Raw genomic sequence first — 27,009 nt, 5'->3', positions numbered from 1 at the left:
ATTACCTAGTTTTCTTTAAAAATACAATCTCTTTCCAACCCCTTCCATGTGATTGCATCCTATAATGATCCTGCATCGCGATGGAGGAAAAAATCCCTCCGGGGCTTTTCGCAGGCAACCCAACACCTCCGTTTTATTTCCCGCTGATCCGTGTTGATCCCTTGAGATAAATACAGTAAAGGGGTGTGACTGTAACTCAAGGCTAGCTGCGCAGAGATGACCCTCGCTGTGTTTCCTCCTGATTTATGGCGCTCTCTGCCTCAGCGGAGGCTGAAAGGATATAGTAGAATACACCCAGGAGAGGACGGCTGCGTGTGTTGTCGGTGTCCTTCCTGCAGGAGAGGAGCTGGTCTCCTGACCGTGGTTCTCTGATGTCATGAGGGGATCGTTAGCATAATGTTATGCACATGCAGGTCGACACAAGGCTTCAACAGATGCAGCACCGAGGTCATTTCAAAAAAGTCATATTTGACTGAGGGAGGGGGGGGGGGGGCAGTTTGACCTTGAATGCATTAAAACTGCAGAAAGAAAGCTTCACAAAAGATGAAAGCTGGCTTCACCCCCTCGCTGTGCTATGCTCTCGTCGGTGCAAATGAACCAAAATGGAGCCCCTGGTTAAAGCAGTGCATTTTAAAGAAACCCCTGCTTTTTTCCCTCTGAAGCACAGACCTAATGTGAGCCTTGGTGCTAGCTGTGCTAACACTGCAGGAAACAAAGCAGGGATTGTGTTGGTGCTTACAGCAGGATCATGAGGAAACACTCAAGTTTCCAGTTGGAAGAAATGGATTTCACAACAGTTTGGCATTCATCTCTCTGCTATGGTCTGAGATATTGAAGAAGACCTATGCAAAGTGTAAAACAGCATGCACTACTGCTACACAACAGGAAAAGATAGATTCGGGGGGGGGGGGGGGGGGGTTAAAAGGTCACTATATGTGCCCTTGTTCTCTCATCACGTTGCACGTCTGAAACATGTCAATTCAATCGTGAACCAGAGCTTTTGCAGTCATCGTCTGCAGTCCGATTGATTGCGACACTCGACACTTGATTAAATCCTGTTTAAAAATGTACATAATGATGGGGCGCAAGAGTTTGCAGAGCGATGCAGGTGAGACAAAGGAATAAAATAAGCCATATGACGAATGAGCTTTAGGCACAATGTTGGGAAGAAAGGATAAATTGAAACAGATGTATTACGGAAAACAAAGTCAAAAGGATGGTGCCAGTGCGTTGTGTTGGGGTGTATGCGTGTGTTCCTTTAAAAGGGAAATGCAAAGTTAGGGGGACAAGTACAGTATATGTTCAAGGAAATCTACTGGGTTGACTTTCAACATTGATTTCATTAAAAAAACAAAATCAAAACCCAGCTGCGTTTACATGTTGCTTTATTGTGATGGAATTGTCTCTGAGGGACCAGATTGTGTTGTTTACAAGAACACTGAATAGTGATCAGGTTTATTTGCAATTTGTTTCAGGGCAGCACGATATTAGACTGAACAGAAATTATGCAATGAATACAAACATTTATGGCGCCGATGTTCATGCATTTCTGCTTTAAGGTGTGTTTTTTCCATCACATATGCATTTGACCTACCGTAATTTTTGGTCATCGTGTCCTGCTTTTGTGCTTTCTTTACTTCTGTCCTGTTGAATATCCGTTTTATACAGTTTAAGCTCTGATCTCATTGGGTTTCGACTACTTACTATACATGGTTGATGCAAAAATGCATCATATTGTAAATATTGGCAATGATTTTCTGTTGGAACTTGTTGGAATTTGTCCCAGGAATGTTGTAAGACCATGTTGCAGAAATTTTGGTTAAAACTTGTAAATGTGAGATTGTGGCTCAATACCAACTTGATCTTCATGACATAACATTTTGACTCTTTGACTTTGTTGGTATGTCTTGTGGCAGATGCACATAAACTGTGCAAAGAGCCTCATGACACTATGCAAAACCAATAAGAATTGTTGACCATATAAATTTGGGCTCTAAAGCTGCGCGGGAAAGTATTTTGTTGTCTGAAGTTGAGGAAACTCAAGCTCTAGAGGAAATACAAAAGCTGCTGGAAGAAGATCTGACTGTTCATATGTTTAACACTTTCTAATCTAAAGGAAAAGAAAACAAAGTTGTGGGGATGGTAACAAAGGGTTTGTTTGGGATGTTTTTGAGTGTGAAGCTGCTGCTAGACCAAGGTCACGGTGGTGTAGTGGTTGGCACTTCATTTCCAGGATGACTTTTTCTACTTCCATTGCAGAGTCCCTTTCATAGTTTACTTCTAAAGTCTCAAAACATGCATTTGAGGTTAATTGGTGACCCTAAATCCGTGGATGGGATGGACTGGATGATCACGCTCATGCAATAACTCGCCAATTACCCAATCCAGTAGTTGTTGGGCTTGTTGGAGGAAGGCAACGTTCCTTTAGAAATGCACAGGTAGCACATACAAATTACAGAGAAGCCTGCAAGTTTCAGCTAAGTTATGACAGCAATTCAGTTGAAAACAAATCATTTTTGCAATTTTATTTCAGAAAAGTTTCACGTTTACGCAGCAACATTTTGAAAACAATGTCCATATACACAGAGATGGCAGAAACGCTAAAAACAATGTAGTTACCATGTAGGTACATGAGTTGGCACAGTTGGTTGTTTTTGTAGTGAAAACACACACACACACACACACACACACACACACACACACGCAGAGAACAATATACTATGAACATTAACAACCGGAATACAAAGACTTATTATTATTACAGTGACTGTCAACTATAAAACCACCAAGTCATGATGTTGTTATCCATCTACTAGAACATGTGCAGAAGCACTATCTAGGAAGGCCATAGTGTGCAGCAGCAGCGTATCCGCTGGCGCCAACGAATTTTATTAGAGTTGCACCTTGGGAGTAATTTCCAAAAAGGTGGTGTGTTTTCAGTGGCTCTGAGCAAAGTAGCCATATAATCACACGTCCAAAATGCCATGAAATGTTTGCGTTTTCACTCGACACACTATCGTGTAAACAACCTTGATGACTCCATCTAAAAACTGTCATCACCTTTGCTTGGGTACAAGGTAAAACTGCAGCCGAGTGCAGCTCCAATCAAAAATAGCAGATCTTCACTCAAAGCACTGACCTGTTTTCGGAGTTTTGTCCTCGGCGCTTCAGCAGTGACGCAGCTGTAAACGGCAGGAAATCATTTCCCTGCTCTGAAATGACAGTGGTGGAGGATCTGGTTTGGGGAGCAGCCGCCATTGTGTTGGTCTCTCATTAACTGGAGCAGAGCGGAGGCTTCCTGCCGAGACGATTACACACTGGCCCTTGCCAACGTGACAGCTCTTTGACAGGAACTGATAAAACGGCAGGCACATATGCTGCCATCTCCTAGTGTTAGGACTCCAGATTAATTTCGGCATTGTACGCATCCGACGGGATGAAAGCGGAGCAAAGTGCCTCTCGTTATTACTACAAATCAACCTCATTATTTCCGTTTGTTGTGGAGACTTTGAGCTGCGGCCATGAAATAATAGTTCTTCAGACATTAAGTGGGCGATCAGAGGAAGCCTGAACGACTGGAAGACTGTTTTGAGAAGGCCTTCCACTGTCACAAAAAAACCCCCGAATAAGTATTTGAAATGTGTTTTTTTGTGTTGGATTGTAGATTTTACAGTGTGGCAAACCTCTGTGTGCTTGTGTCTTCCAAAAACAGGTGCAACCACAATGTTTCACACACAAGCTGAACTACAAGTAAGAGTCATTAAGTCATTATTGTACGTCATATGAGTAAAATAACACACACACTATACATTTATTGCATTTCTTTTGTTAATATGGAACATTGGATCTACTACGTCTGATAGCTTCTTCTTAGTTTATGATAACTGTATATTTGCTTTATCGTCTTACCAAAATGTTAGGGTTGCAATTATACCACTTTTTTAAAGGATGGGTACGCGTACTAACCTTTAGCTCCCTGCCAATACCAGTACTGACACAAGTACTTATCAAGCCTCATCTATGGTTCATACACAATGTGTGAAGGCTCTGCGTTGCAATGAACCACCTCCACACAGCCTCAAAGTCGACGCTACACTCGCTTCCAACATTTTTGAAAGGCTTCACTATGCTAGTGCGTCTAAAGTACCCATAGTGCAGCACATAGTGTATCGACAAAGTGCTCTCTGCATACTGTAGACTGACAGTAGACTGACAGTAGACTATATATATATATATATATATATATATATATATATATATATATAAATCTATTTCCACTAATTGCAGACCTATTGTGTGTAATTGCACTTTTGTATTCATTCCTTTTTCAAATTATGTTTTTTAAATGCTACTTTAATAATGAATGAACTCGTATTATTGGCAAGATGTTATTACTATTGGCTCAATTATTTTAGTTATATTATTCTGTTAATGGCAAAATGTAATGTAACATTGACAAAAATGAATAATTATTCATTGCTACATACATCAAACTTAAAAGAAGTTTGCTGTATACACAAACATAAACAATGGAAGAAAAAAATGACTGTGCATGAGGATTAAAAAAAGATAAATCCATCAAATAAAAAGGCTGTACCAAGTGAGTTCCATAGAATATGGCCTCATTGAAACAGTCGACAAAATTAGAGCTGAATGCATCTTTTGCGGTTAAAAATATGGTGAATGAAAGTTTGAAACTTCAACCTGAAGCAGCACCAATCCACCAAACACCACCGAGATGGTGTGCAAGTTAATCATTCAATGATCAGGTCACATTTTAACAGTCCAATCATTGAGCTTTTGGTTTCGGTCCTTTTCTCAGATGTTTCTGGTGTTCTCAGCTCCGTTGCACACAGCCAAAGGCTGGCGCGTTAATTTTCAACTCCGTTCATAGGGTGTCTTTCTCATCAGTGCGATTGTGCTCACCAGTTGAGGTGTGCTGCGGACAATCACGCATGCACACCGAGCAGTACGAGCATTGGAGCACTCAGGCAGATCGCCGCAACAGTGTTGTAGCTGCTTCATGCAGGATTTGACTAAATCAGGCCCTAATCCCAATGACAATTAGTCACTTGGGTTGTCATTTCCCAGCTTCTAAATTGCAATGCTTTAATTTATCTGCAAGAGAAATGGTAATAACTCAAAGTATTGCCCCTGCAGTGTTGTGTATGGCGCTTTCAGTGATACATTCTCCAGAAGAGAGCAGGCTGTCGGTGGGAGTGATCTCAATCTGAGAGCGATCAGTGTCCGTTCAGATCCGTGGCTTCTCAAGCAGTTCGTACCTGCCTCACAGTACTACTTCTCTCCATATGCAACTTCCTGATAGTCATCGAGGAGCGTGCAGATTCCGCCGCGAGGAAGGTGAGCACGTGTTATTGCCACAGCTGTGCGTGGCCTTTGATATATATTTTTTTCTCACTATCTCCTTTGAGCGTGATTCCAGAGCGTGCCACAGGAATGCGAGGCTTCACACTGCTGTTGTTGTTATGTCGTTCCAATGAAATCTCGTCTGTCATCGAGCGTCTGCTCGCCCAGGAAGCTCAGTGTGGTAATGAGAGGGCGCCTTGGCTGCAACAAGCGCCTGCTGCACTGTTGTGTTAGCAGAAGAATCCCGTTAAAGAGGAAAGACCTCCAGCTTCTCTTTGCTCAACGTGCTCTGGGCGATGCCCGAGTGACTCCTGCCGGCGTTAACACTGTGTGTGTGTGCGCGTGTGTGAGTGCGTGTGCGTGTGTGTGTGATGAGGTCAGTGTCCTCGAGCTGCGCATGCTTCTCTTGGAGTGGTTGGATGAACTCTGGCTGACATCCTGCCTCCGACCTGTGAGGAGGAGACGTGTGGAGAGAGGCACTGCAGCTTTACAGGAGGAACCGCCACAGCTGATGACGACATGACGGATCACTTTGAGACTGAGAGAATTCCTCCATACCTTTGTCACGTCCGGACTAGACTCTATCTTCAGTCAGCCGCCTGCAGGCTGTGCAAAACGCAGCAAGGAAGCAGCACGATCATATCACAGAAATGTCGGCCTCTTGCACTGGATTCTCGCCCATTTGTAGAAAGCATGTAGCATGTAGCTTGGCTCGTAGTAAGAACCTCCAGGATCCACTGAGCAGTTAAACTAATTAGCGACATCAGGCTAACTGGTCCAAATGTCTCTGGTGTTGAATGAACAAGCTTCCCCCTCTTGATATTTTGTTAGAGCATAATTCACAGTCTTACTGGAATAGTAATCCAACGTGGTCATCTGTCCATGCGAGTGTCGGTGTATTTCCAACCAACAGCACCTACTAGTTGCCCAAAATGCTAACTGCATAATTTTCAGCATTTCTACCATTTTCTTGTTAATGGACATCATTTTCAAAACGTTAACGTGCAAACAAAAAACATTTCTGAAAAGAATATGCAAAATACGATGCGTTTTTCACTTGAAACCCTGTCATGTAAATTGGCCCTTTGTAGTTAGTTTTCAACGCCAAACTGTCATTACATGTTATTTTAATTATTCAGCCTTAGTTTCAGAGTCAACAAGCAAAAGGAGTTGGCTTCAATGCTCATTAAGCATCAAGGAGGGTGTTGTCGAGAGGGCACTCAAAATTCTTGATCTTTAATGATCTGTTGGTGTGTTTGTCCCGTGATGGACTGAAACCTGGAACCTCGACAGGTTGTATCAGGTTGTATCCTGCCTTCACCTCAACCATGAATTGAGTCAAATGGAATTGAAGATGGACGAATTGATCTTTAACAGTGTGTTGTGATATTTGGTAGAAGCCATGCTGATCTGATATATACTGCACTGCTCCATGTGTGTGACCTTGCAGAGCTGCCAGTGTGATTGCAGTCTTATTTCTATGCTTGGCACTAAATACTGAGATAACAGAAGTGTGAGCCTCTGAAGCTTTGGGGACGGGGGAGCAGCTAAGTCAGAGGCATGAATCAGAGCTGCAGCGAAACCAAAGCGCTTTGCTGCTGACATTGGAAACAAAATGCAATGCAGAAGTGCTGAAATGACCCAGAATCTCAAACAGAACGAATATGCACGGACATAAGGAAGGATTACTCCTTTGCTCACATTGACAGCTAAGTTTTGTTGTCTGGTGTGATGGAAAAAGGTCTAAAATTGAGCTATTTTTTGCGCAACACCTGCTTGGATGTCCATGGCTCCCGTAAGAAAACGTCTTCATTCATCTCACTGTGGCTCCTTATGCAGTTCCTCACTTAATCCTGTGTGATACAGGCTATTTGAGCTTCTGCTCATTTTAAAAACTCCTGCTTTTGATTGATCAGCTTCTGAGACACTTGGAATTTGACACCAGCCTCCAGATTACTATAGAGCTGAGAAGCTGACGTCTTCTTGTCTAAATCTATCCATATTCATCGATTAATCAAAAAAAATCAAAATCGATTATGAAAAATAAAATACTTGTTAGTTGCAGCCCTAGTTTTAATGCTTTAAGTTTGGTGCTTGTAAAAAACACATCGTTTTAATCATTAGTTAAGGAGGTTGTGTCTGAAATTACTTCCTATAAAAAGTGTGTAACTACAAACAGTATTTGAGAGTTTTATTAGGATTTGAGTATTTTATGTGTAAATTTCACTATGAATAATGAACTGTTGCATATTACACAGATATCTGGCCGTCCACACATGAAATGGCCGAGGCTGAAAAAAGGAAAAAGCTCACAGTAATTAGTCAATTCTAAGGAACTAAGGTTCAGTTTATTTCAGCTCCCTGAAATTATTGTTACGTTTTCAGTACGTATTCTGTATTTTAAGCACTGGTTTAATTTGAGTAGATTGATTTGCTGTTTAATTTACTTATATTTTAACTTTTCTGAAACTGGGAAAACTGTGTTGCGCTTGAAAAGTTGCCGTCTTGACTATATGGCCACATTTCACTTTTTCTTTCCCCAAACATTATCTAAACGTAGAATAAATATTAAATCCGCTTTTCATTATAACTTGGCAGCGCTGTTTTCTCAGTGCAAGTTCGCAAATAAATGTAAATAAGATATTTATTAATTTATGTGATTGAGATTGTAGAGTAGGCGCACAGATTACAGTTGAGTAAATAACTCCTGGGATCATTAGCAGCATTATGTTTATAGAAATCAAGGAGGTTAGCAGCAGCATCTCTTCCTCCTCCTCCTTTACATCCAGCTCCAGTTTGCTGCTTCTTCACCGCCTCCAAGCCGAGGGGAAGCTGCTTGACATTTGCTTTGAGCCGCGTCCTGCGTTCTCTGCCGTCTCCTCTCATCTTTCTCCGTTCATCCTCGATCCCACTCCGTCTCTTCCTCTGGCCGCCTCGTCTTCCATCTCTCGCTCGGCCACTCTTTTTTTTTTTTTTTTTTTCCCTCTTTTCTCCGTCGCTCCCTCCGTGGAGAGAAAGAGATGATCGTTCGGAAAAAAAAAATAGAGGGTACTCCATGCTGTTACCATGGCAACTGCATCCCAGAGCCGAGCCAGTACTCTTCCACAGAGCACTCCCCCCTCCTCCTCCCTCTTCCAGCCCTCTCTCCCTGCACTCGCCTTCCTCAGATTAAAGCTCACCTCTGATCAGTACGAGGAGAAGAAGAAAAGCCAGGGAAAGAGGTTCTGCTTGTTAGGCGAGAGCACCGCTTGTAACCCTCCGAGACAACAAGATGCTATCCCCCGTGATGTTTATGATCGCTGATGGCAGATATCAAAGGCAGACCTTGTTGCTGAGGTGCAGCACATCTTTTAATTAGAGATGCACAGATACCACTTTTTTAAAGGACGAGTATGAGCATTAACTTTTTGCTACTTGCCGATACCGAGTACCGATACAAGAACTTATTAGATGCCAAAAAGCCTATTTCATACTCCAGATACAAATGACATGCGAACGCTAAGCGTTTCCGTGGGCCACCTCCACACAGCCTCTCCGTTGGTGCTACATGCTCCTCCAACAGCTATACAGCCTGCAGTGTGTGTCACACAGTACATTGTTTCTATTTGCGTACTGTTCTGTACGTACTGTAGACCCAGGGACCGAGTACATTGTGTCCTGCCACACGCTGTGAATCACTATCAGTCATAGTTTATTCATGTTTAGCATGTAGCATTGTTCGTGTGTGACCTGCGAAACTCGCAGCTCACACGCCATGTGAGCGTGTACATGTTTAGCATGTAGCAACTGCTGAATAGTTGAACTCATGAGCGACATTGGGCTAAGTCTGCGGGTCCAAATGTCTCCAGTGATTAAGTTGTAGTTGATTATAGTTGTACCAACTATCTTTCACTTCCTCTTCGTATTTTGGCAGAACATAATTTACAATCTCTCTTGTCATTCTCATGAATATTAAAGAATCTCTGATGTGCTGACATCGCTCGTGCTCTCTTGCGTACCTCCGGTTGACATTACCGAACCATGACATTACTCGCTGGGTTGTATCTGGTCTTTTTTTCTGTACTGTGTGCAGCATCTGACCCGATACTGTAGCGGTATCGGTACATTTTAATCCTGCTTCCCTTTGAGCTCGGCGGAAGCTGTTTCCAGCGTGACCGCTCTGCTCCATGACTTATAAATCAGTATTAATTCCATAATTAATCTGCTTTTACAAGAGCATGTCTCCATAAAGGCCTCCATTTACAATAAAGTAGCTTCAGTTTAGGTGACTTCCCTTCCTCCTCCTCCTCCTCTTCTTCATAGCTTCTATCCTCTGAGAGATGTTCTCGTCACCGGCTGAGTTCGAATCGAACTAATCTTTTTACTTCCACTTCAAAGTAACAGTAAGCATCGATTCCAGTACGGCTGTAAAATGTGTGAGCGCTTGTTAATGTGTTTGGAGCAGGAGTGAAAAATCAGCTCCACAGGGAGCCACTACAGTTGGACCGGGATGTGTTTTCAGGTAATTTGTTGCTGTGAGCACAGCAAGAAGTCTCAGTCACACAAAACGGGTCGGAGACGAATGCTTTGTGTCACAGGGCACAAGGCGTTGGATTTTAATCGAAGGAAGGGTCTGTAGTGCACAGGTGGGAAGAGAAAGTGAGCAACTGTGGACAGGGAATAGAAAGGGCCTGATTTACTAGGAACTTGGATAAAGGATGATAAATTGCATGCACACATGAATAGATTGCAAATTTGGTTTGTGTGAGTTGAGCAGGTGGTCAATTAAGAATAGGGTGAGTATCTGAAAGACGTTTTTGCATAGTCTTGTTTACACATTTTTTACAAGATCTGCTGGAAATGGACAGTATTTGCATATGGCGTATGAAATAGCCTTTTAATGGCATTTGGTACTTGTGTCTATACTCTGTATCATCAAGTAGCTCAAGGTTAATACTCTCACTTCAAAAAGCGGTATTGGTGCCTCCCTGGTTGGATGTCTTTGTTGAAGTTTCAAAGATCTCTGAGTGTCACAGTGAATAAATCAGAATTTGCCTAACACAAAAAAGCACAATGGCAAATGATCCGTCACTAATTCAAAGTTGATCAACAGAAAGGAAGTGAAGACATTGCAAGGTACAGCACAGAAAATATAATAAAATCTGTCAAGGGAAAGCTGAGGAATCGTTTTGAACATTGCCCAGTAATAATAATGAACGCTATCACACTAAATCCTTGTTTCTTTCCTCTGTATGGGTCGATATTTTCGTACTTCTTCATATTTCTTCTTCAGTGTTAGATCAGCTTCCACATGTGTGTTTGCACTTGTTTCTACACACATAAACCTTCGATTTTCTCCGTCAGATCGTTGCAGACTGGCCGAGTTTTTTGCTTGTCGTCGTGGGGGTTGGAATGGAGGTGGGAGGGGGGGGGGGGGGGGGTAGTCCTGTGCACAGTTCATCCAGTGACGGAAACATTGATTTTGTAGCCCGGTGCCCAGCTGGAACAGCCACAGAGGGGACGAGGGAGGGGGGGCTCTGAGACCAACCTCCCAGCAGACAGACCAGTCTTCGAACTCCTGTCTGCCAAATCACTCCCTTCGTAAGTAATGCTCATGATGGCACAGCGGCAGAGGAAGACGAGGGTGTTCACACTCTTTTACCTTCATGCAGTGTGTCGGGATCTTCGTCGGGCAGGTAGTCTCGGTAGGAGTTGTCTGCCCTCTAAACCAGCACGAAGCGCTGGAGCTTTCACCTCAGCCGTTGGCCGTGATGCGGATCATTATTCTGATGTGATTCGCTGCTCGGGGGGGTGGCGGAGACCTCCAGGGTCACATAGACACTGCATTATATACAGTACAAGGTCTTTCATTCTGCTGAGAGACCTCTGTAATGTCGAGGGCATCGCTCCTGTGAGTACATATTCCATCGAGGATATGAGGCCCGGCCTCCTCTTGATGAAAGGTCAAGTAAAACACATTGCAGGGTCACGAGCACCTTTTTCTTTTTTTTCATCTACTTAGTGCGCAGAGATGAAATCCTCACATAAACTGTCCACAGTTTATATTTAGAGCTTTGAATGTTGGGGAGAAAAAAAGAGTAACTACAATGTACTTGTGACATTTATAGCTCAACATGAAGTTTTTTTGTCTTTTCAAGCTTTTTCTTGTTTTGAATAATTCCCTTCACTGACATCCACTCAGGGAGAAGCTGGTTATGGGGGAGGCAGAGCCGCCAGTTTCTCCTTAATAGAAGAGAAAGCAGCTCACACAATATTATTTTATATTTTTGCACATAAGAGTAGTCAGCCCACGTGTGCCTCTGAGACTTGAATTTTACAGCTGTGGGAAGGAAGAAGCATAAATTATTACATCAAAATCCACAATGTGAATGTGAATATTTCTCCGTCGATGTCTTTGCAAAGCTTCGCAAATGCACCCGATTAGGGGAAAAAGGTTTCTCCCCTACAACACGGCTCCATTCGTTCATCAGTGTGCGAGCGTAATAGATCTGCAGAGATTTAGGACACGTATGGAGGAACTCAGTTCGCCAATCATCACGCGAGGCACAGCGACAGTCTGTGCCTCTCGCGCACGAATTACATTTCAACAGAAATATTTTCTGTAGATGGATTTTTAAAATTGCTTCACACACTAGATGTAAGAAAGCAGCCAGTTTCCCTAATTAACTCTCCAGACTCTAAGTTGTTACGAGGCCAAGAGGAAGTTCATAAATCCGGTAAAAGTACTATTAAACTTCCTTTAACAACGGAGCCCGGAGCCACTGAAAATGCAACTTTTTAAAAACTGCTGCCAAGGTGGAACTTTTTGAAAATGCTCCGAGTCCATCTCTGTGGAAATGGGGGAAAAAAACCAACTTTTCTTAAACTCTACTACTGCGGTGCCAACCACAGCAGTAGTAGACAGTTCTTCTGCACATGCTCAGTAGATGGACAGTAACAGCAACGTTTTCCTCCAGTGTCATGACTCCCAGTCCATATTCTCCTGGGACTTGGTAGTTTTAGAATTGACAGTCACCATAATAACGCTCCAATTTGGTTTATAGTGAATTGTTCTCTGCACGCATGTTTTTGAGACAAAAACAGTGTTAACTAGTTGCCCAACATGAAAACTACATTGGTTCCAGGGCATCGTTTTCAAAATGTTGTCCTGTTATCATAAATAGTTTTTGAAACGACAATAGAAAAACAATGTTTGTACTTAAAAAAGTTGACTCTTAAATGGGGCATAAGTGTAGGGCTTCTCCCTGTTTCTACTGGTCAGCTTCGCTGGGGTTAATTTGGAGTCCGCCATTGTTGTTACTGTTGGTCTACTCGAGCAGGTGCAGAGGAACTATTAAGTACAGCCATGGTACACATTGGCAGTAGCAGCATTGTCAAAAAGTTGTAATTTCCTCCGTTTACATGGCGATGGAATGGGGAATTTTTGAAAAGTTGCATTTTCTCCAGTGCTTCACAATGTCAAATCCAGTGTTTAAGGGTAAATGTTGAGATACATTAACTGTCATTAAACACGAAGCGGGGGGAGTCAAAAATCTAGAGATAACTTTGCAAGGTGAAAAAGAGACCACACTAACTTTCTGTGAAGCTCGTGGTTTATTTACTGCAGTGTTTTAAAAGGACAATACTGAGGTCCAAGCCCATAGATCAGGGAAACTTCCATAAAGAAGTAGCATTAGCATCACAACATGCACACTGAATTATGTCAAATAGCTGCAAGTAAAGGTTACTTTGCTGTATTTTACGCTTTTGTTTTGAATGACATGTTTTATTAAATGTTTAACTTCAAGTTTCAAATCTAAATGCTTCAGAATATTATTGCAAACAAAAGGAAACATGAAATAGAGAACAGGGTGATTAGGCTATTACGCTGATGATCTGTTGCTTTGACTGCACAATTCTTTGCTGTTAACTTTTGAAAGCAAGTTTCCATACTTCCAACTTTCAAAGCACAATTGCACCATGGTGCAGAGCATTTCTGCAGTTGTATCGCTCTGTTCGCACTACCCCGGCCGGGTGTCCGCGTAAAAAGACTTGATTCATTTTCCCAGATGCCTCTGAGCTGAGCCTCTGTTCAGATGTGCCTGCTGCACACAAATCCAGTAACTCACACCACTGGCTGCTCTCTACTTTCAGCTCATTTGCGCTGATGGTTGAATCCAGCCTCCCCTGTGTAACGTGCAACAGAAGGCGACAGCCTCGCACTGTTTTCCAGGATAATTTAGGCAGAATTCAGGTGGAGTGTGCTGCGAGCTTGCTATGCTGCCACTGCGCTTGGCCTTGTTGTGAGCGATAACAGCTCCGACTCCGACTCCAAACACGTAACTGTTGTCCATGATATACACATAATGCACTGCTAGCACACAACACATCTCTGCATGTGCTCAAGGATGAGTGATTGTTCCCTCAGTTGCTGTTCAGCACCCGAGGGAACATCAACTGTAACATCCAGGGCCCGGTTCACAGTTTTTATTGGGTAATCTTGTCTTGCCGAAGCTGATGATGATGATTATCTGGCTCAGTGAGGGGTTTTATAATGAAGGTAAATGTCCTTGACTTTATGGTGAAGTACGTTAGTGTTCTATCAGGCGAACAGCTTTCAAAGTTTCTAATGAAGTTGTGATCTACACCCATGCCTTTCCTGCTCAAAACTGAATATTCTTGTTCTGAACTGTTGAATTTCACATTTAAGCACTCTTGATGGATGAATAGAGGGATGGTTTATAGCATTTGACCGTCTCTTTGTCAAGATCAACTGGGTTAAGATGATGTTTTTTTTAAACTCATCAAATTCTCTTTTCAGGCTGCTGTTGCTTTGCTGAAGTGGAAGAGGCCGGTCTGAGTCAGGTGAAGAGTACGAGATCAAAGTCCTCCCAGGCAGCAGGGGGCAGCGGCAGGCATGCACGAGTCCGCCTCGGATGGAAAAATGGCCAAACAGGTGAGTCTCTGAACTGCAATTACTACATGTTGACATGAAACTAAAGATGAATGCCATTGTCATGAGATTAAATACATTTTCAGCCATTTTGCTTTTTGTTTACTCAACAGTGGAATTAAATTCGGGATGTGTTCCTGGGAACATTGTGCATGTCGCTCTGTACCTCCCACTTGTGAGATTTTTACAGAAAACACAATATTGAGATAGAATTGCTGATAAAACTACAGTATTCACTAAATGTGTACTGTTGGTGTTCCCACAAGAAATCTCATCAATTGCTGGATTTGGAGGGTCCAAACTATTACAGAATTTGCATATATTTAATGAATTGGTAAGGTAATAAAGGGGATTTCACTTATATAGCGCTTTTCTATTGCTTGAACAGTCCCGAAATGCTTCATGTTGTTAATCACATTAGGACTGCAACAATGACTTGATAAAATTCGATTATTGATAAGTGTTGGAAATGAATTTCATTATTGATTTCTTGTGTCACGCGAATTATGTGCCACTCGGCCGGCATTGGCTCTCTCGGAAATGTCAAAGTTGCAGCGCGGCACTCGAGCTAACAGGGTAGCGATGCGGGGAGACAAAACAAAACAACTAGTGCAAAGCGGAGGATGTAAACAACAACAGAGGATTCATATGGTCCAGATCTGCCGCCCCGGCTGAGATTACTGTTGCAATGTCACATAACTGAGGAGCTCTAAACCCTGCCGACAATGTAACCTGCTTTCTACGCAGGAAACGCACCGGATTTGGCTCTGATTACGTCTTACTTTACTATTCCGCACTGCTCCATACCGCTGTTTGATCTTGCAAAAATATAGACAATTTCATTCCACACACTGTGACCACAACAGAGAAAAACTTTGAAGTGTAAATCTAAAGGTTATTATAGCAATATTTTACCAGTCTGGTCACTCAGGATGAAACTGGACTGTAATGTGGTCCCTGAAGTACATGAAATCTTATTTAATAATTATCTTGTATACACTTTACATACATGTGTATATATGTATTTATATTGTTTACATCTTTCAATTGGTTCAGTGATGTTCTTTTGCATAATCATAACATATTTGATGTTTGGTTCTTTCAATATCAACTGGTTCTACAATTTGAAATGTTTTTGGGTTTTTTTACCGATTCATCCATTATTTGAAAAAATAATCGACCGATTAATTAATTATTAAAATACTCGTAAGTGGCAGCCCTAAAGCATATTCACAGAAGCATAGACACAACAATGGAGGTGGCTGCAATGCAAGGTGCTCAGTCCTTCCAGTGGGAGCAGTTTCTCGCTCAAGGACACTTTTATATATGGACAGATAGGGAATCGAACCTGCAACCTTCCCATTTAAAAACGACCAATCGAACCTCAGCCATCCAATAATGACCAATTATGTAACAACTTGCCAAGAATGTAAAAAAATATTTGAACCTATCAAAATTTGAACCAATATTTCATTAACATTTTGCTGAGATTTGAAGTGGTTATTACATATTTGTATACATATATATATATATATATATATATTTCTTGTTTTTGCAGATTTTGTGAAGTTTACTAGCCAACTTACGTATTGTTGATGGATTAGTCAAGAATTTTCAATTATTATTCTATTACGTTATTGTTTTTATTACATCTAAAACAGTCACGATTATTACGTTACTGTTACACGTCACATAATAATCTCGGAACCTAGAGTGGTGTTTTTCCATCTCGGAGCAAAGAAAGAAAAAACAAGACATGACTATGTTTAGTCCTGGCTTCAAATCCGAGGTCTATTGACATCACAAAGTGAGACACGTTGGTGGACAGATGGTCACTAATCCTTAATATAGGCTGATATTTTATTCCAACAGTGTCAGAAATTTGACAACCTCTGCCTCAATAACAGCTGCTGAACACTAAACATTCATCATGAAGCGGCTGCTGTAAAGCAGCCACTAAAACTCTGTGGTTGTCTTTGTGTATTGACTTTGCGAAGGCACCAGCAGAATAACGTGGCCCATTCTCTGGCTGATGTTATTCTTGCAGGCTTAAATTCTTCATAGCAGTCCTCTTATCCAAATGACTGAAGTTGGTAAAAATCCAGGTTAAATGAATGAATAGAAATGCTAAGGTCATGCTGTCTGTAGGAAGCTTTTCTCTATCTTAGGTGTGTAAAATAAACCAGTCACAGTGCAGGTTAAGCATGGCTTTTTAAAATTAGGATTATGATCAGTAATCATCAAAGAAACTAGCCTAGTGCTAACTTCCAATGGGCCAATCTACACTGCGTCCCTCAGGAGAACCTCCCACCTCATCAGAATCATGCCCAGGCATTGTAGGGAGGCCACGCCCACTACTGAGCCTCATTTTGACTGGCCTGGAGGAATTTTACCTCACGTTGGATCAGCCTGCAATGTGATTCTCCTCTTTTATTTTTAATAGGATTTCATATCCAGACTGCCATGGGATGATAATTTTGATTTACATTGATCATTTTTATGTTATTTTGTTCTCAACGCACTCTACTATATATTGAATAAAGACTTTCAACTGCAATATTTCATAAATTGACATCGAGGATGTTATTTTAGTGTTTGCTTTATTTTTTTTGAGCAGTTTCAAATGGCCGATAGAGGGCCACTGCACCTTGCGTACTGTAGCTGTAGTCGTATACTGGAGTTTGAGGCCGTGTGTAGGTGGTTCGTGGCAACGCAGAGCTTTTGTATATTGTTTGCATCTTTAGTATAAATTGAGCTTTATGGCATTTATATGTACTCGTATCAGTACTCGGTATCAGCGATTCGTACTCATAATAGTACTCGTCCATCAAAAAACTTGTATTAGTGCATTCCTACTCTAAAGTATTTTAGTGCTTGTATACACCTTTGTCTGGTTTTGATGGATTTTGACAGAGAGAAAGTATTACCTCTGTTATAAAAGCCTGGACTGAGTTTCCTAAACTCACAAAACTTTCTGATTCACTGGTACATACTGCTTTTGTGCCGCAGGAGTGTCTGGCTGTAAGGTTTCTCCTGATGAAACTGTCATCCAAGGACTTCTTGGGGCAGATAAATGTATTGCTGAGGGAGTTGTTGAAGGGGACGGTGGATGGTTATGTCTACAAGTGGAAATGCAGTGGATAGAATGCGGAGCAAGTCATTTCATCAACCCTTGACCACAATCGACAAGAATGCTCTGGTTTTGTCATTTGAACTGCAGGAAGCAGATTACTGGGGAGTCAGATGTCGGTCCTATTCACACTTATTTTATATCCTTCAGATTCATCAGCATTGTTTTGGATTGTGGAGAGGTTGGGTAGTACCTGGAGAGCCCTTCAGACTCTAAGAAAGAAACTACTTTCGAGCAGTATTTTCAAACCAAGGTTCTTATACTTTAAGGCAACAATTCTAACCACTGCACCCAATATTTTTCTCAAGAATGACAGATCCTTTTCATGTTATTTCTGGTCTGTTTGCTTGGTTAAGTGAGAATTCACCATTGGCAGCTGAGTTATTGAAAGTGAAGATGCTTCAATTTGTATTTCATAGTCGATTGCACCGTAACAGTTTGTTTGACAAACATTTGTTGAAAGAAGCTCGACTGCTCAGCCTGTATCCATGATACATAACATTAGGAAAACATGCTTAGTTCCATGTTGGACTCTTTCTTGGTGACATTGATTGAACAAGGTGCTGGAAACGTTCCGGAACACAAACTGATTATGCAGATTTATTGAACGTTGCCATGTTTGAGAGGATCAATGGCTTTGTGACCCTTTTATATCCTGCTGAGAGGAGCTACACTCTGTTTAAAAAGGTTTATACTTGAGTATGATGTTGACTTTAAATGAATCCCAGTGGGGATTCTGAGTAGTCCAGTGTGCCTAATAAGATCTCTCCACAGCTGTCGCTCGATGTTTCCCTTTGAATTTCTATAATTTTTCCATCATTTTGAACAAGTCATGTCATTCTACCCAAATATATCTGATGATAAGAGCCGCCTTTGGTCAATTCACTTGGAGCTGCTAAACATGAAGATAACCGTTAATATTATAGTTTTGCTATATTTACAAAACACAAGTCCTTTGTTGAATTCATGGAATTCAAGAGATATAATGGACTGTTGACATTTAAACTGTTTACCCATTGTAGCAGTTGTAGCAGTCTCCCTCTTTTTTCTTTTTTTACCTACTTTAGTGTCGACATCATTTTAGGTTTTTAACAGTTAAATATATAACTGCTTTATCAGTTTTAGTAACTCGCAATTTTATATTTTTACTCCATCTAGGATTTTTGCTTTTGGCTGTTTAAGATTTTTGAAACATTTTTGCAGTTTTGTCTTCTTTTAACACTTTTCAGCTGTTTTACTAACATTGGCAACCATTGGTACTATATTTGTTGTTTGAGTTTTTTCTAAATTTAGTTTCAGCCATTTAATCCTTTCATTGTCATTGTGTTGTTTGCTAATTTATCTCTACACATAAAATGTACAGTTCAACCTTCATCAATGGCAGAAAACTTTGAATACAATTATTTTGCAGGGTTAGTTATTTGAGACTGGACCCTTAAAAGTATGGTGCACTCAAGTAATTCAAGTCAACAACAAAAATAAATATACAAAGTGTGACAGAAAAGGCGAGAAAAGACCGAATATTTCTGTGTTGCAACGGTCCTGCCAGCTTTAAAATGGCTTGTATTTTATTTTTGATTTCTCTTCTTTCATGGTTGGTTTTTCTTTCCAGCTGTGTGTCGCAGTATTTCACATAGCTTTCACATAGAGATTGTTTCATGTGTATTTTCAGGATGATGGATGACTGAACAAATCACCTTGCTTATTGTGTTTCTGTGTAAAGGACCACAACTCCAAGCTCATGGATGAACACAGAGAAATGGACGATATGTCTGAGAAGACGTCGCCCAACAAGAACCCCAAATCTCCCCAGAAAGGCTCCAAACGACTCAAGACGGCCCCCTTCAAAGTCACCCTGCTGGATTCCTCCGAGTTCGAAGGAGAAGTCGAGGTAAGACAATTTGCATTAACCCGTTTTCTGGAATTAAGCTTAACATGCTTTGAGCCGACGGCTGTTGGAGTAAAAAGAGTCTTTGGTTTTTCCATTTCTTTGTTGTTGTTTTCCTCTGTGGTGAACAGCGCTGCACACAGCGGATAAAAATGGGCAAAGAGAATAAAAGCGAGGGTGCCACGCTGAGCGCGCACCAGGGGGCGAGGCCAAAGAAATGTTACAGTTTTCTGTAATGCACACAGCAATATGAAAGTCTTTACTCCACAAAAAGCTGTCTGTTGTCATTACCTCAGCTCTGTGAAATGGGACTTTTTTTTTTTACAACTCGCTGGGTAAGCAGACGGAAGGTATGCATAGGCAAGGATAGACCAGATCTATGCAAGTTCATTTCCTAAGATAAATGCTCGGCATCACGTCGAAGGTTCGGGAGGTTTTTATGACTCGCGGCAGCGTAAAACCGCCGAGAGAACAGGTCCATCGCCTCCCTCTGAAATATCTCTGAAGGATTTTGTAGGGAAGGATTTATATCCTATTACTCCACTATGGGGACCATGACTATGACTACTGACTGCGCGGCAATATTTCAAGCTGCTTTTGGTTAACTTTCCTTTCGGCTTAGAGGTACACGGCTGAATTCAGGACTTGATAAGTCTGTCTGGAAGAGTGGAAAACGTGTCGCAGCCACTGAAGTGATTAAAAAAATAAGAAAAGAAAAAGCTGCTGTCACAGAAATACATCAGCATTTTACTCATTTAATCAGATTTAAATGTAATTACCCTGGAACTCATCTCTCTTCTTTGTATTCTTTGAGTGATTCATGGGTTTTGTGCAATGGTTAACCCGATCGCCTCACAGTGAGAAAACCCCTGGTTAGAGTTTGAACCCTTTTGAAGGCCCTTTTCTCTGCATGTTCTCCCTGTTCTTCCTGGATTTTCTCGGGTACTCCGGTTCCCACCAAACACAAAAACATGTAAGAATAAAGGACCCAGCATACTCCCTTTTTGAACCCATAAGAACAAGAAAATTTGGCAGTGACGTCAGCCAGCTGTTCATACTCCTATAAGAAACTGTCGAACTCGCAGGCCAGGCATTAAAAGATAGTTTTTGTCCGAGTTGCGATGTTGGTCCGGTTTTACCTGCAGGAGCTGAGTGATGTGTTCAGGTGCATCACGCAAGTATTATTCAGACATGGGAACGAGCTGCAGGGCTCACACAGGAGCAAGGTTACAAGGTAAATATGATTAAAATAGGACTGATAGTTATTAGCAAGTTCGGTCAACACAGTTCGGTCAGGACGGTTGGCACTGACGAACTGAATTTCTTTGGACAGAGGGAGCTGGCTGAGGGAAATGACATCATTTTGTGTGGCAGGAACCCGAAGTGCTGAACGTTCTTGTTCTTATGGAGTATGAAACGGCCTTAAGTAAGCTGTCGTCAGTCGTGAAGCAAAACCCAGGACTCGGCGTTGTACTTGTGGACTGTAGCATTTATTTACCAGCAGCTTCCTGCACGACTATACATCTACAACTATACACACTCGGGGAAGAAACAGGTTATTAGTGATGGTTTGTTAACATTCACTTATGGTAACCCTAACACTGAACCCTGCTGAAACGTAGCGTTTGTCTTTCAATATAGCACCATTACACATAAATCACATTACCCCTGTGCCATATGATAGCAGCCTATAAGTGGCCATGAGTTCATCGCTCTTGCTCCGCCCACTCACCTATAGCTTCTGCGATGAGGATTTATTTTTCTCCAGAAAACCAGAATTGTGCAATTTAGCTTCTTTGAAATGTTGACGATCAGTATATACACTCTGTGCAGATTTTATCGTGGCATTATAAATCTACTTTTTCAAAATGCACACTCGTGATTGGTCCCTTTTCTCTTATATAAGCCTTCTGCACAGGCCACTAACTGGGTGTTGAGAAATCTATAGTTATTACACGATTGCAAGCCAGGTGCAGCCAAGTAGAAAATAGAGGAGCAGTGTTATTATGAGCCACCCAGGAGGATACTTATACACAAGTGCTTGAAACTTTTAGTGAGGGTGCGGCGATGATGAGGAAGTAGCTTTTTATGTGTTCGCATACTTCAGAAAACCTTCCAAAGTACATTGAGGTGTTTTTTTTTTACGCTACAACAATGGCGTTGCCGCTCGGGAAGCTTTTGTGTCTTAAGTGCTCTTCCCGGGCGCTCTCGCCACATTGACACTGGAGGATGCACAAAAGCAGCTTTGTCGCTCTTTTTGTAAATTGTGGTTCAGCTGGAGATTGACGCTCTGGGGTTGAACTCCACGCCTGCCAACCCTCCCCGCTTCCTTCCAGGAGGTGGTAATAACAGCACTGCGTTGCGGCACTCTGCGCTGTGGGAGCGCTCTCCCCTGGAGGAGATGCAGAAAACACCGATTAATTAAGTCTCTTCGTGTCACGGATGCGAGGAGGAGTCCTCCCCTTGGGAAGAGCTTGGCGCCCATTCACCCAGTCCTGTCACCCGACCCGCCTCCCACATCCTGCATGGTCGACATGGAGCTGAGTGTTGAGTTGGTTATGTTTGTTTTACCCTGCTGCGATTGCGTTAGTTTTCATCATCATGTTTCATGGGGACACGTGGGAACTTAATCTCCTCCATACTGATCTGCTATACTGGTACTTGTCCACCAGGGCATTTTTTGACATATAGAAACACATTGCTTTTGAAAATTGCACGCTTGGTCACTTGCAGGCCACGAGGGGATGTCTAGGAAAAAAGAAGCTTGTCAATGGCAACACTTTTTTACCGGACAGGGCAGTGTGTGCCGTGTGTCTACGCACTGCCGTGCGCAGCACACACTCACTCCGGCTCGCTAATGAGTTTATCGGTCATACTTTAATCACGTGTAGCATGTAACGTGACTAGTGTGTGAGCCCCAAAACTCTTTAGCATGTAGCACGGCTCCGAGTTATGTGCTGCACCCGGCTCTACAAATGTGTGACTGAGGGCTGTCTGCTCCTGGAGTTCAAACTGGACCAACATGGCGATTCAGTCACAAACTTTCCTCTTTTATAACTGAAACTGTTGAGCAAAAATCATTTCTGGAACCATTTGAGATTAGAAATAAGCTGTTCAGATGCAGAATCTGTCCTCATTTTGGTTCCACTGCTACTAGTTTAGATGTTTTACAAAAGTGTTGCGATGCATTGGACCTCTCTATTCAACGTTCTACTAATGAGCTGTAGGCATCTCCGGGGAAACACACCACAACACACCCAGCGTGCACCGTGGTGCATTTCACATAGGCAATCGGCAAATCTGCAAATCAATTTATCAGGCTTGCCTTCATAAATATAAAATGTTGGACCAGATTGTGAAAAAATAAATCTTGTGAAGGTTCTTCTTCACAAATACTGAAAAGATAAGGTTTATTTAAAGCACCAGACTCAAACCTACAAGTGAGACATTTCATTGTTCACACCATTTCACCAAAAGGAAATAGTTCAGTCCACGATGACGTGACATGCCTTATGCAAGATGTTCTTCATATAGTCTGTGGGAGTCGTCGAGAGAAAGTGTTTTAGGAGTTTATGCTAAGAGATGAGTATACAACATGCAGTGTGGTTTACTGAAAACATTTGCATGGTTTGACTTTTTCACACATTTAAAACAATCAAACCAGCTCAATGTTAAGCAGAGGAGTTGCTGTTATTGTGGTGATCGGGTGGCAATACCTACGCAATTCACGGATCGGAAATTTCTGATCCAACTGGCGGAGATTTTTCCGATCCATATCTGTGCTTCACTGTCTGCTGAAATGACAGTGTTTCCCTGCCGGCTGCAAAATGTGAAATGGATTTCCTGAAGGGGAGGCGGGTCTCAATGGGCCGAGGAGTAATGAGTCAGGAAATCCATTCCAAAGTTGGAAGCCAGCGAGAAGGCTCGGGAAGTCGCACTGTGCTATCCAACTTTTCATGACAATATGTCGCTGTTTGGCTGTATTTTATGCTCAAAACACCACAAAGCATCAACGTTGAGGTTTTCAAAGCCGTTAAACAGCACGGCACCGCTCTGCCTCCAGACGTCACTGTTTTAAAATGCCAGCTCACAGAGGAGAACCACTCTGACATCAAAACAATGAACAGCAGCTCCTCCAGGCTGTCAGCAAGCAATTCACACCTCCTTGAAGCTGCGTCCTACTCCACACAAAACTCAGTGAAAATAGTCCCAATCATTTGAGCTGTTTTAGAGCTGGAAAAATTGCAGTTGGTGCTGCGTTGCTAAAGAATTTTCCCATGTGCCATTCATACCTTGGGACCAAAGATGATGATCATCTGTGGTAAAAAAAGATGACGGAACCCCCCCCCCCCCAGGAGCAGGAGTCTATTTCTAAATTTCTATGTGCTCTGTTTCTTCTTCTGCATTTTTGGTGTGTTTGGTGAATCACAGCGCCCCTAAAGGTCTGGCATACTACCTGCCCTGAAGCCTCGTGTTCAGCCGTGTTCATAATGACATGTAGACTGAACTTTTTTGAGAACCCCGAGGCGAAAAAAGATCATTTTGGCTCATATGAATGTGGCCATAGAGTCCACTCTGGCTGTACGAAAACAGCAGTGTCACTGTTGTGGTCTCAACAGTGACACTGATGTGATAAGACCGTCCCTCCCTTGTGTTGCTATACTGGAATGACAAAGAAGCTGAAAGAGGGGGATCTTTTTCTGGCCTCGGCCTTCAGATATTAAGAAACAAGACAGCAGAGGGATAAAACTGCATCTGTTTCCCTGGCAACAACTTGCACTGCCTCCCTGTCACCTCACAAAGTAGGCTCAAGGGGAGGAGGTACCATGTGCGAGGGAAGAAATCTGTATGTGTGGTTAAGTGTGAGATCTGAACATCGATGTGCTTTTGCATTGTTCTATATTTAAACACTGGCATCCGAGCCCCATGCATATATTAACTAGGGTGCCTCAATACTTCATGTCCTTGCAACGGCTCAATGGCATCCCTGGAGATTCTATGTACAGGTCAAAACCTAAAGCAGGAAACACATGTATGAACATCTTTGGCCATTTGGGGTTAGAACCACTAACATTGATTTAATCATTGAGCTGCTATTTAATCATGTTCTTCGATGGCAATACTAATATGTGGATCCATCTGTTTTGTTCTTAACAAACTATCTCATTGACTAATGGAACATTTGCCACAAGACACTGTACAGTACCCATAGCACAGTGCATACGTAGACACAGAGGCTGTACGGAGGTGAATCGTGGCAATGCATAGCCTTCACATATCATTAGCGTATGGGGTATAAATTAGGCTTAATGGCATTAAGTAAGTTCTCATATCGATACTCTATATTAGCAAGAAGCTAAAAGTTAGCAAGCACACTCAAACTTGTCCTTTAAGAAGGTGTTATTGGTGCATCCCTAATTTTAACAGGACAGAATTGTAAATTATTTCTAAACGTGAACATTTATTTAACCGGTACTGCCACCAGTCTTCAGCTCTTGTACATACGGTTACTGCTTCTCAGCTGATGACCTCTTAATTGCTTTAATGTTACGTGTTGGAAAATTGGCATGGTGAATCATCAGGTGAACAAAGAACAGGTCTGATGACAGCTAAGTTATTTACCAAAATAATGCCTGTTTATCTGCTGGTTAGGAATATTTTCAGTAAGCACTGATGTAGTTGTTGTTTGAATGTTCATTATGTGTACATTATTGATGCAACTTTGTTCATGGGTCTTATTATGGTAGCATCCGCTCATCCTTCTACCCGGCCTGTGATTGGCTTGACATGAGCTCAGCATTCACAGCCCCGCTGACGCTCAGTGTGCCGTCTCTCTGCTGGAGGAAAACGTCATTGGCGCCATCTCTTCCAAGGCGAACTCTGTGTTTAATGGCTGCCATTGATTCATCAATCTGCTCGGTGAAATGATGAATGCTAATTGTTATAATGGTACAAAAATAACTATTCATGGATTGATCGCTGCACCGCGTGTGACACATGAGCAACACAAAAGAGACGGTTAACAATGAGACCGTATGATTGTCCTCTGTTATGGTGGAAAGCTCTCAATGGGATTATTAAATACTGATTCTGCTGATATTTTTCCCCCCCTCTTTTTCTGGAAGTATTGAACCCCACCAAAAATAACAAAATATACCAGCTACATTTATTTCACTCTGGTTGTCTTCTCAACCTGTTTGCACATGAGTCATGTCCCTTTATACTGGTCTGTTTACACAGAATCTAACAAGCATTCAGCCAGGTATAGTGATGTGTGATGCCCCTGGCTTCTTTCTCAACTGATGCCTAAAGCATAGCTAGTATTGCCGATACTGACACGGTCTCAATACAATGTTGTCCTGTTCATCCTGGTTGGACGACGGTGATCTGGATTGGATGGCGTTACCATTCAATACCAATGCAATGCATTTACCATGCTAATACAGTACCTTGTGGATTAATACTGATATACTGCTGTTACAATACTGATACGAACTGGAAGTAATTGTACCACAGCATGAAACAGTAATAGGTTTAAAGCTTTAAAGCCAAATAAACACATTTAGACAAGAATATTAAAAGTACAGAAATTTAGACCTCTAGTCTCAAAACAGTGTTGACTGTTCTGAAGTCAGTTCTAAGTAAAAATGTCGTAAGAAGACAATCCTGAACAAAATACACTGCGTTTCAACCTCTTGTGTAATGTTTGCTTGGATGAGTGATTGTGTTCCTGATTATATTATCTTAATCAGAGAAAGATACACCATAATTTATTTCATTATACAATTGAATGGGATTTAAACGAGCGGGAGAATTAATTCAATGAATGAAATAGGGCAAAGACTAATATAATATTCCTTGAAACAGAGTGAATTGTAAACTAAATCTGGGATGATTTATTCTTCACTGAGGGCAAAGGTCTGCAACGTTCATGAACAGAGCTGCTTTTGCTACTATTCACCAGCCTCAAACCATATCTTCTCTTGACTTCTGTCTGTCTGTTTTCCTTTCTTTCTCTTTGTCTGCTTTCTTTTCTTTCTCTTTCTTTCTTTCTGTCTGTCTGTCTGTCTGTCTTCGAGCGCATGCAGTGTGCGGTGGCAAAGACGGCGTGAGTAAAGAGGGGGGCAAGAGAAGGACAGCTCTGGTGAGAACGTTCATTTCCAATTCCCACTTCCTTCACACAGAGATGGAAGTGGCTGTTGGAAGTTCACCCGGGTCTCTGGTGTCCGAGGTGAAGGCAATGGAGTTTCGTACTCGCGATGGTGCGCATTCATGTGCGTACACAAACAGATGGCTGCGTTATCAGCGACGAAGGAAAACGCATTGCATCTATTAGCGTCAGGCTAATTTGACAACACTGCCCAGACAAAAGGCGTCCTGACGCCAGAAGCGCTGGGCCTTCCTGTCCGCAGCAAACGAGTGGAGCAGTGTGCAGCTGAAGCGCAGAGACGCTGCCTGGTTTGCGGCCCTCCTTAAGGTCGCAGCCTTCCTCCCTGCTGCTCTATGGCCTGTTCCATTGTTTCTTGTGTTTTTCTTCGAAGTGTCTCTATAGAAAGTCAAAAGTGTAATAGTAGAAAAGTTGCATAAGAAATAAATATTGTTACCATCATCAGCTTGCTCATTATGTTGATATAAAACCAGTAACAGTTAAATACAACAAAATGAAAATGACAATCAAAATTAAACAACTGC

At 42.0% G+C, this 27,009-nt stretch overlaps 1 protein-coding gene across 2 annotated transcripts in view; it reads left to right on the top strand.

Moving 5' to 3' along the window:
- The window catches only part of LOC308129330 (band 4.1-like protein 1), a 126,685-nt gene that overhangs the window by 52,405 nt on the left and 47,271 nt on the right, over positions 1–27,009 (top strand). For both annotated transcript variants that reach the window (XM_080495251.1, XM_080495252.1), the window contains exons 2-3: positions 14,168–14,302; positions 19,153–19,320. In XM_080495251.1, coding sequence (XP_080351377.1) covers positions 14,264–14,302; positions 19,153–19,320 — 207 coding nt within the window. In that variant the 5' untranslated portion in view covers positions 14,168–14,263. The remainder of the gene's footprint in view (positions 1–14,167; positions 14,303–19,152; positions 19,321–27,009) is intronic.

Source organism: Blennius ocellaris (genome assembly GCF_963422515.1).
Source record: "Blennius ocellaris genome assembly, chromosome: 4".
NCBI lineage: Eukaryota > Metazoa > Chordata > Actinopteri > Blenniiformes > Blenniidae > Blennius > Blennius ocellaris.
This window is presented reverse-complemented; position numbering and strand designations above follow the sequence as displayed.